At 60.8% G+C, this 10,081-nt stretch overlaps 1 protein-coding gene across 3 annotated transcripts in view; it reads right to left on the bottom strand.

Annotated features, from left to right (window-relative positions):
• Positions 1–601: 601 nt before the first annotated feature.
• The window catches only part of LLGL2 (LLGL scribble cell polarity complex component 2), a 36,474-nt gene continuing 26,994 nt past the window's right edge, over positions 602–10,081 (bottom strand). For all 3 annotated transcript variants that reach the window (XM_055575144.1, XM_055575145.1, XM_055575146.1), the window contains 20 exons: positions 9,487–9,649; positions 9,221–9,353; positions 8,840–8,894; positions 8,119–8,273; positions 6,421–6,638; positions 6,246–6,313; positions 5,969–6,122; positions 5,774–5,878; positions 4,865–5,157; positions 4,598–4,748; positions 4,152–4,302; positions 3,397–3,513; positions 3,129–3,295; positions 2,433–2,697; positions 2,018–2,171; positions 1,806–1,834; positions 1,535–1,582; positions 1,285–1,327; positions 1,109–1,170; positions 602–943 (listed from right to left, as the gene is read on the bottom strand). In XM_055575144.1, coding sequence (XP_055431119.1) covers positions 936–943; positions 1,109–1,170; positions 1,285–1,327; positions 1,535–1,582; positions 1,806–1,834; positions 2,018–2,171; positions 2,433–2,697; positions 3,129–3,295; positions 3,397–3,513; positions 4,152–4,302; positions 4,598–4,748; positions 4,865–5,157; positions 5,774–5,878; positions 5,969–6,122; positions 6,246–6,313; positions 6,421–6,638; positions 8,119–8,273; positions 8,840–8,894; positions 9,221–9,353; positions 9,487–9,649 — 2,539 coding nt within the window. In that variant the 3' untranslated portion in view covers positions 602–935. The remainder of the gene's footprint in view (positions 944–1,108; positions 1,171–1,284; positions 1,328–1,534; positions 1,583–1,805; positions 1,835–2,017; positions 2,172–2,432; positions 2,698–3,128; positions 3,296–3,396; positions 3,514–4,151; positions 4,303–4,597; positions 4,749–4,864; positions 5,158–5,773; positions 5,879–5,968; positions 6,123–6,245; positions 6,314–6,420; positions 6,639–8,118; positions 8,274–8,839; positions 8,895–9,220; positions 9,354–9,486; positions 9,650–10,081) is intronic.

Raw genomic sequence — 10,081 nt, 5'->3', positions numbered from 1 at the left:
CCACCGTAATAAGCCTTCGCTCTGCAACTAGAGAAAGCCCGTGCATGGCAACAAAGAGCCTGTGCGCCTCAATCAACACCCAGCACAGCCAAAAGTAATTTAAAAAACAAGATACCAGGTGGGTAAAGATGTAGGCCAAGAAGAATCAAGTCCCTGGCTTGTTGAGACCTTAACCTCCAGGCACTGACCCCACCTGGGTGGCTCCCCATAGTCCTTCCCCGAAGTCCAGGAGAAGCCATCAGGTCAACATCCTGTGAGCATCTTCCCCTCCTGACAGCAGAGAAAGGCTGGCCAGGAGTGGCCAGGGCCCTCCTACGGGCCCGCACCCAGGGATGCAGTCAGAGAGACTCAATTCGGTAACATGTTATCATTTATTCCCAAAGAGAGAAGGCATGTGGTGTTCAGATACAACCACGTACAGTTCGTGTATCTGATTCCAAATAGCTTAAAAGAACCCACAGGTTCTCCTGAGCACCAACCTGGTCCAAGGGATGGACCCCAGGGGGCAAAGGCAAGGAACCAGCTAACCATCGTTTCTATTTACATGGAAAAATCTCTGCACAAGTTAAAAAAAAAAATTAAAATCTTTGGACCAGTCTGGTGAAGAGGTAATAAGGTGTTTATTAAAAACTTTTTCATCCGGAGGCAATTAACATTTATAATTTAAAACCCAACCCACTACAAAAGGGGAGGGGGGGAAGGGGGGTTCAAAATTGTGCAACATTAACAAAGGAACCAGGAGAGTCAGGGCCCGGGGAGGGACAGCCCCGGGCTGTGGGGGTCCCCACTCTCCTGAGGCCAGGAGCAGCGGCAGGCTGGACCCTGGGGTGCCCCAGCCCCTGCACGGCCCCGTGCTGGGCTCCTCCAGGTAGGCGGGGCCCCGCGGAGGGGCCCTCAGTAGTGTGATCACTGTGCAGGCTGCACACGCGTCCCGTTCACTCCGCTGCAGGAGACAGAACACCAGAGCGTGAGCCCAGACACGGAGGCTTTCCGGCAAGCGGGGGCACGTGTCAGGGCTGGGATGAGCCTAAGGGTCCAGGAGGGCGGGGACGGGGCCTCCTCCTCCTCCCACGCCCCCCAAGCCCGCAGCAGCGCCCAGGGCCCCTACCTCCCCCATTGCTGAGGCTGTACCCCACAGCCACTCGCTGAGAACGCCAATCGCCACAGCTCCTGCATGGGCAAAGTCGGGGCTGTCACCGTCCATGGGACTCCGGATGAGGACCCTCACACCCACAGCTCTCCTGGCACCTGGGGCCCGCCCCGGCGAGGCGGACAGTCACTCACCCTCGGTCTCCCTCCAGCGTGCTCTGGATCTCCTTCAGAACCCCTGCAGGGCAGAGGCGGGGAGCAGAGGCCCGGTGAGGACAGTGCAGGTGGGGCCGGATGCCCGCCTCGCTCCCCCTTCTGCTGACCTGGTGAACTGGCATGCCCTCTTCAGGAAACCAGCTCGCGTTTCCACCCTGGGCTTCCGAGTACCCCCCACCCCCACCCCGAACATCCCTCCTGCCAGCCCACAACTCCTGCCCCGACTCACTCTCGTCATTGAGCAGAGCGTGTTCCATCACAGGGCCCGACCTCCGCTCTGAAAGGCAGAGGCCAGGCCACGTGAGCCGTCGGCCTTCTGCTGCCCTGGCTCCCTCTCTGTGGGGGCGGGGGTGCTGGAGCCGGAGCCCAGGACCGCAAGGGAAACTGTGTGACCCCCAGCCCGAATGCCGCATGACCACCTGGGCTCCCCGACCCTCCCCAGCTGCCCTCGCCACACCTCTGCCCCCACAGGCCCCTGGCCCCAGAGAGACCTGTCTTACCCTCTCCATCACTCTGGCTCCCTGAATTCCTGTGGGGAAGAGACCGTAAGGATCAGGAGGCCATGAGGCTCCCCATTCTGGCTGGGAAAGGGTGGGTGGGGTGGCTGGCTGAGTTTCGGGGGAAAGGGACTCTGAGCAGCCCCAGAGCCGGCACCCCAGGGAAGGCGGGGCGAGGAACGGGTGGAGCAAAGGCCACCTGCCCTTCCACCCACCTGGCTCGGCCCAAGGACTTCTCGGGGCCTGATCCGTTGCGTGGGCGGCTGCGGTTCTTTGATTCTGCTGAATCCACCAGACATCGGGGCTCAACTAGCCACTTGGTGGAAAGAGAGAAGCGCTCAAACTCGGAGGGTGAGATCAGGTAGAAACCTGGGGGTGGGGTGGAGAAGGCTGGCAGGTGAGGGCAGCCCGAGTTGGCCCTGCAGCTGCCAAGAGCACTGCACTACCCACCCCCAATCCCCACACTGGGGGGTCATTAGGGATCAGAGCCTCCGAAAGTTCTCTGCCTAAGGAGCCTGGCTTTGGCCGAAATACCCCAGGCTGTCCTTCCCAGCAGCCCCCATGACGCAGTGGGAGCCCCCAAACCTGGCCCAGGGGGTGGAGGCCCCGCTGGGCCCGCCCCCCACACACCTTGGCCGTATTTGGTGAAGACGCACGAGGCGATGCCGCTGACGTCCTCCCGGCGGATGCAGCTGTACCGCACCTGGGGCTTGAGCAGGGGCAGTGAGACCACCTGGACGTCGCCCAGGTTGGTGAGGACCGCCAGGTGATGCTCCCCATAGTCCTCAGCCCGACAGCTGCCGAAGCGGGCTGCGCTGACCCGCCGTACCCGCGAGCCCTCCAGGGCGGTCAGCTTCAGCTTCAGCCGGGCACTGACCTTGGGCAGCGTGAACACCTAGGGCGCAGGGCAGCCAGTCACACCGGTGGCCGGACCAGTTCTCAGTGCTTCATCCGGCCAAGCGAGGACTTCTCGCGTCCCTGCCCGGTGCTGCTGCTGGGCCTGGCCCTCTGCCGCCTGCCCAGCTTCCTGGCGAGGCCTGCTCAGCCCCAGTGCTCCTGCCCTCGGCACTCAGACGTGTGGTTACTGTGCTTGGACTGTGAGGAAGCCAGGGTCTCTTAATTCCCTGTCTGCATCTTCTCTCCCTTCCACAGACACAAGTCCCGCTTCAGTGTCCCTACCACTGACCCTGCAGACTCCACCAAGACCTCGCTTCTCTCTGGTGCCTCTGCAGCCCTCACATAACTACATACACAACTTTAAAGGAGTCCCAGTGGTTGTCCTTTGTGGAGGGATCCCTGGGGGCCCTGCCTCCTCCCGTAAGGCACCTTGAACTGCTCCTCCGACACGACGAGCAGCTGGTGGCTTCCCTGCATGTCCGGGCTCTTTGACAAATCGTGGGCCACTTCCAGGGGCTCGGGAAGGGGCACGCTGTGTCCGTCCAGCACCAGGATGCCCACCACGGGCGCTCGGTGCATTAGCTGGATCTCCTTGGCTGCAGGATGGAGGTAGGCGGTAGGGATGGAGATGAGGTTGAAGATGCCACCCTGCCCCCAGCCTAGGCAGACAAGCACCCTCCCCCTGCCCAGCACTCACCCTGCTCTGCCCGCACTGGCTCATCCATTCTCCGCTCAGCAGGGGGCACGCGCAGGGCAAAGGCGTAGACAGTACCGCCGTTGGTGCCAGCCCACAGCGAGGGGCAGTGGCGGGAACCTGCCAGGAGGCCAAGGTTTACATTTAACCCCTGGCTCTGGGGCTCAACGGGAGCTGGGAGACCTGGCTCACTACCTGTGTGACTCTAAGTTCAAGCCAGCGAACTTCACAAGCCTCACTTTCTTCCTCTGTGAAATGGAGCTGCTGTGGGCCCTGCCTACGTCCTGACAGGAAGGGCCTGCAAGGCTCCCTGACAACCAAGGGCCCTGAGCAGATGATCCCAAGCCCAGGACGGCTCAGCCCTCGAGATACAGCAGCAAAGAGCCCTCGGCCCACCCTTGCCCTGGCAGGAGAAGAGACACAGTCAGACAGCTTCCAGAGGGCCTCATGCATGTCCCAATGCATGCAACCACTCTAGGAGGAAGCCGCGCCACCATGTTATAGGGGGAGAAGCAAGACCCAGAAAGGCTAAGTGACACATCCAAGGTCACGCTTCTAGAGCACAGTGGGGCCTGGGTATGAAGCCAGGGCGACCAGACTCAGGCCGCATAGAGAAAGAGGCAGGCGCGGGGGCTCCAGCTCTGCCCAAGCTCACGAAGGGGCAACCCTCTTAAGGGCAAATCAGCCAGCAGCTTCCAACACACCCTCAAGCCAGAGGATGCTTGCCTGGGCTCCCCCATCTCAGACTGGCCACTCACTGTCCCTCAGGTAGGTGTCGGCGAAGTAGAGGGTCCGGACGAAGCCTGTGAAGGAGTCCTCTGCCGACCGCGCCTCGATCTTGCGCTGCACGGGCGCCAGCTCCATGTTCTGCAGGCCGGTCCGCTCTGCCCTGCTGCTCCCCTCCTGCACCTGCAGCGGGTGGGCATGGCCTGAGGGTGGGCAAGGGCCTTCCTTCCCGGGGGGCATCGGATTGCTCCATGCTTCCCTTCCAGGGAGGACTGGCCACCGCGTCCCCCACCACCCGCCATCCGCCTGGTCTCATGGACCGAGGATGTGACCCCGAGGTGTTACAGAGACTGCCGTTCACACTTGGGGACAGAGAAGCACAGAGAGGCAGGGCGATAGATCCGAGGTCACGAGGTCGGGCGGGGGTAGATGAGCCAGAGCCCGTGGCCGAAGCAGGCACGACCGGCCCTGGCCTCACCTCTCCCGGAGGGCCGGCGGGCCGCCGCTTTCTGCTGGATGCCCGGCTGCGGCGGATCCGGCGGAAGGACTGACGCAAGGACTTCTTCAGGGACTTCACGCGGGACAGTGGGCCCTCCAGGGCGAGCTGGTCACTGGGGTGCAGCGTGCACCTGGGAGCCGGGGGGGACGTGGGGCCGTCAGCACCGTCATGCTCTGGGGGACTCCCTGCCGATTCAGGCGCCGATCCCAGACCCAGGGCCCCGGCCGCCCTGGGTGGGCTGCTCACTTGACAAAGACCTGCCGCCGCTGCTGGTGGTCAAAGAGGCCGAAGCCGTGGCTGGTGCCGAAGGCCATGAGCCGCCACTCGGAGTGCAGGGCCAAGGAGGTGACCACGGCCGGGGGCTGGCACTGCACCAGTACGAAGGGCTGGAAGCCGGGCTCGAAGTGCACGGGCCCCGGGCGGGCACACAGGCGCTCGTGGCCCTTCCAGCGGTAGCCCTCCTGGTCCCGCAGCAGGTCGGCCTCCACCTGCTCCACTGCGTGCTCCGCCTCCTCGTCGTTCAGCTCCAGCACGAGCACCTGGGCGGACGGCAGATGGGCTGAGCCACCCCGGCTCCAAGGGACAGCTGGGCCCGAGGACCTTGATGGCAGGGGACCCAAGACACACACCAAGGCCCAGGGTCACAAGTGCCCAACCTCTGGCCCTTAATTCTGGCTTCTGGAGGAGAAGTCACCATCCCAAAGGCCTCCTTCTAATGGGATCTGGGAACTCCTATTCACTGGGAAAAGTCAAGGGCAGGTGATGTTCCTGTCAACACCATCAGTGGGCACTCAGGAGACTAGCTCCTGGCCCAGCGTGTGCATGCTAAGTCACTTCAGTTGTGTCTGACTCTTTAGACCCCATGGACTGTAGCCCACCAGTGTCCTTTGTCCATGGGGATTCTCCAGGCAAGAATACTGGCATGGGTTGCCATGCCCTCCTCCAGGGGATCTTCCCGACCCAGGGATGGAACCTGGTCTCATGCCTCCTGCATGGGCAGATGGGTTTTTTTTAACCACCGAGTCACCTGGGAAGCCCAGGCTCCTGGCCTTGCTGTCCCCAACGCCCCCACACAATGCTGAGAAGGAAGCTCCTGGCCCTGGATCCTCTGACCACTCCTCCCCGCTGCTCCCCACGCCCAGCCTGGGATGCTACCTGCCCTGCTGTGCCGGCCACAGCCAGGTAGCCGCTGTATTTGCAGAGGAAAATCTTCTGGATGCCCAGCCGAGGATCGTCACTATAGGGGTCAAAGGAGCCCACCTGCCGAGGGAGAGGAGATCCCGTGAGTGGCCTTCAGCTCTGGGCCTGACCCGCCCCCACACTCCCTGGGGCCCAAGCTCAGGGCCTCACCTTGCGGAGGGGTGGCCACTCTTCCTCGCCCTGGGCACTGAGGCTCTCGTTGGGGTCTGTGTCGGTGAGGAACACCCGCACGGTGCTGAGTTTGTAGAGCAGCCGCAGGCAGACGCCCGAGGCGTCCCAGAACCGCACCGTGCCATCCTCATGCCTGTGGGCGGAACCCGCCTGCCGCCCGTCAGAGGGCTGCCGGGCCGGCACGCAGCCCTCTAGGCTCTGCTCCCACCCCGCACGTCCCATCTGGCAGGAGAAGACTGCCATTGGCATCACCTACCCTGTTAGCAGCAGGTCCCTCTGCGGCGGGGCCGGGGCCAGGCTGGTGCCGCCGTCAATGGGCCACTCCTGGAGGAGATGACGAAGTTCACGGGCTGGGTGGAGCCTGCGGTGGGGCGGGGCTGGCCCTGGGGGCGGGGCCTGCCTTGGGCGGGGCCGGGCCGGGCCGCACCTACCATGGTGGAGAAGTGTGTGCTCTGCCGGCTGCCAGCTGCTATGATGCGTTCCCACAGCTTCAGCGGGATGTTGGAGACGTGGTGGGAGCAGGTGATGGCAGAGCAGTGAAGGGAGGCCAGGTAGGGAGGCTGGACTGGAGGCCAACCAGCCGTCTGCAGGTCAATCACCACCAGCTCTTCCTCGGCCAGCACCACCAGGGCATAGGGGTCATCGAAGGCTGTGGGGACAGGCCAAGGGTCAGGGGCTGCAGGAGCCACAAGGAAGCAGTGTGCCCGGCCTGGCCCGGTGGAATCTGAGGCTCAGGGGCTGCAGCCAGGGAATCTGCATTTTACAAACAGGCTCAGGGACTTCCTTGGTGGTCCAGTGGCTAAGACTCCATGCTCCCAAGACAGCGAGCCTGGGTTCAATCCCTAGCCAGGGATTGAACTAAATCCTGAATGTTGCATCTAAGGATCCTGCGTGCCACAACTAAGACTGGGCACAAAAAAATACATAGATTTAAATAAATATTTAAAAATAATAAATTATTTAAAACAGGCTCCAAATCCAACAATGCATAAAAAGAACTATATGCCACGACTAAGTGCGATTCATCCCAGGTATGTAAGGTATGTAAGCCTGGCCCCGGCCCCGCCGCATATCAGGTATATCAATATTTGAAAATCAATTAATGTAATGTATTATGTCAAGAGGCTAAAAAAGGAAAATCACATGAGTATAACACTGGGTGCAGAGAAAGTGTTTGACAAAACCTGATACCCATTTATGATTAAAAAAAAAAAAAACCTCTCAGTAAAGAAAAGAATAGAGGGGACTTCCTCAACTTGAGGAAGACTAGGAAAAAACCTACAGCTGATTTAATAATTGATGGTGAGAAACTTGAAGGTTTCCCACTGAGATCAGGAGCAAGGCAAGGAAGCCTCCTCTCACCACTCCTATTCAAGCACTAGCTAACGCAGTAGGACAAGAAAAGGACATAAAAGCTATGCAGATGATTGGGAAGGAAGAAGGAAAACTGGTTTTGTTCACAGATCATCAGTATAGGAAATCTAAAAGAACTGACCCAAAACTGGCCCTGGCTGCCAGCACGCTGTCAGATGTGAGGATGGAAGGGGCTGAGAAAAAGAGGAAAAGCAGGTTCACAGTCTCCCTCCAAAGAGCTGCCGGCGAGGCCTGGAGAGCACAGCCCAGGGTGACCGAAGCTGTCCCACAGCCCCCCTCACCCGGAGGCCTCGGGCCTGTCCAGGGAGGAGTCATCAGGAGATCTCCCGCCAGGCCTCTCCAGATTTCGACACCGGCCCTTTCTGGTCTTGCTTGTCACCGAATTTAGGAAGCTGACTCAGCGCTCTGTTGGCCTGGCTGAGCTCCAGGAGGCCAGCTCGAATGGCCCCACACTGCTATCTGCCCCACCCCACAAGGAGGGCTTCACTATGTCCAAGTGAGTGTTAAACCCAATAGTGCAGATCTGGCCCCCTTTGGGCTAAGTCCCAGGTGAGCCACTGAAGGGCAAGGAGAGCTTTAGGGTGGGCGGGAGGTGTGGCCAACAAGGACAAGCCCCAGGCCAGCAGGGAAGGAAAGGGAGCAGCCCCCGGTGGGGCTGAGGGACTCAAGGGCGGCAGCGCTGGGATCACCTGCAGGCCCCCTCTCTTTATTTATAGGTGGGGACCCATCCTCCACACCCACTCCTGCCCACCTACCAGCCGCAGGGTCCACCTCGATGAGGACAGTGAAGTCAATGACGCGGGAGGTGAAGTCGAAGGCTGTCTGCTGGCCATTGTGGACCACTGAGATGCAGTGGCGGTCCCCGTAGCTGGCCCGTGGCATGCCGCCCTGGAAGATGGTGAAGGGCAACCTGGCAGGCACAGAAGAGCAGGGGTGGGCTGGGGCTCACCTCACGGCTGAGCTGGCCGAGGGGCAGTCCTGTGACTGGCCACCAGGGCAGGGCCTGGGAGGGTGGCCAGTCTCAAGGTGAGTGTGCACTCAAGGTTCCCAGGAGGGGCTGGGGCGGACCCCTATCTTGTCCCAACTCAATAGCCTGGGAGAACGTGGGGGTGAGCAGCAGGGCACGCAGACTGTGGGCTGAGTCTCTGCTACCAGGCCCACTTCAATCAGATCCCATCACCCTTTTATGCTTCTGTATCAAGTTTCCCTGTATGATTCTGTTTGGTAAGACAGAGTTTGGAACCTGCTGATCTGAATTCTCTCTCCAGGAGGGTGAAAGGGAAAGAAAGGGAATATTTTTTTCAGGAATTTGCCAGAGAGAGGTATGAATGGCCCCCTCTCTGTTGCCTGGAGGCCCAGATGTGGGACCCAAAGGCGTCGTTTATGCACCACCTTCCCCAGGAAGAGGCCTGAGCGGCCTTTTTAGCTCCCCAGGAAGACTCTAGCAAGGGAATAGGACAGGGCACTGACACCTACCCCTGCTTGGTGGTCAGCCAGAAGATTTTGGTAATAGCTTTGCAAGGAAAAGGACCTAAAAGAGAAGGAATGAGCTCGAACGCTCCTCCCGCTTTCAGAGGCCCGTGGGCCACAGCACAGACCCCCGCGCACCCACGGAGCACATCTAGGCTTAGGAGTCTTGGCCGGAGCAGTCCCCAGAGAAAGCCACAGAGTGGGTGTCAGAAAACCCGCCGTGTGGCTGCCATCACTGCCTTCACCCTCCTCACCCTCTCCGGGCCCCGGCTTTTGCTCCTCTGAGCTGGGCACCTACACCTGGAAAGCAGGAGATCGCCTGGGGACGGGAGAGGACACTGCCCCGCTCACTGGCGGGAGGCCCCCGGCGGCGGGCAGAGCACTGACCGTAGGGCACACAGCTGCGCAGGGGCTCCGGCTGCGGGCTGTTGCTGGCCACGCGCCACTGGCAGTAGCTGCCGTCGGAATGGCAGCTGACGATCAGGCGGCTGTCCCGCTGCCAGAAGACGTTTTCCAGTTGCTTCGCGGCGGGAAAGAAGAAACAGCGCGCGTGGGCTGGGGTCGGGGGGCAGTCCCATTGCCTGCGCCCCCTGCCTCAGACAGGGGCTGGATGTGTCAGGTGGGCGTTGGGGAGAACTGGGTGGCACCCCTACCTGGCTGCTGAGGAAATGAGAGAGCACACGGCTGCCCTGCAGGTCCCAGATGACGACGAGGCCCCGGCTGTAGCCGATAAGGATCTGGTTGGGGTCCCGGGGATGCTCCTGCAGAGCCTCCACCATCTCAAACGCCCGCCGGTGGCGGGCCTCCTCTGGCAACCTGGGCAAAAGGACAGTGTGAGCCAGGTCACCAGCCACTGACGCAGCATGGCTGAGAGTGTTGGCCACCCATTAACTACATACACGGCACCTGCAAAGCAGTGGGCGCTGAATGTGTCAAGCATGGAAAGGCTGCTAGGACGCATTGTCAAGGGGAGAGAGAAGTAATGCATAGAGAGGGACAGTAATGCATAGAGATGGAGAAAACCCTCCAGGGATGCAGACACAGGGGGTACAACCACCAGGACAGGCAAGGACGTGGTTTCTAGGAAAGTCCATGTGGAGGTTACCTCTGGGGGAGGGAGGGAGCTGTGACTGAGAGGGGCAGGAGGGGGATCCTGGGGGAGGGGGGTGGGGCTGGCAAAGTTCTGTCTTTTCCCAGAGTTGGCTGCATGGACACTCGCTTAACAAGAATCTGTTAAAACGTACATTC

This window comes from Bubalus kerabau, chromosome 4, assembly GCF_029407905.1.
Source record: "Bubalus kerabau isolate K-KA32 ecotype Philippines breed swamp buffalo chromosome 4, PCC_UOA_SB_1v2, whole genome shotgun sequence".
Taxonomy (NCBI): Eukaryota; Metazoa; Chordata; class Mammalia; order Artiodactyla; family Bovidae; genus Bubalus; species Bubalus kerabau.
Note: the sequence above shows the minus strand (reverse complement) of the source record. Positions and strands in the feature narration are given on the sequence as shown.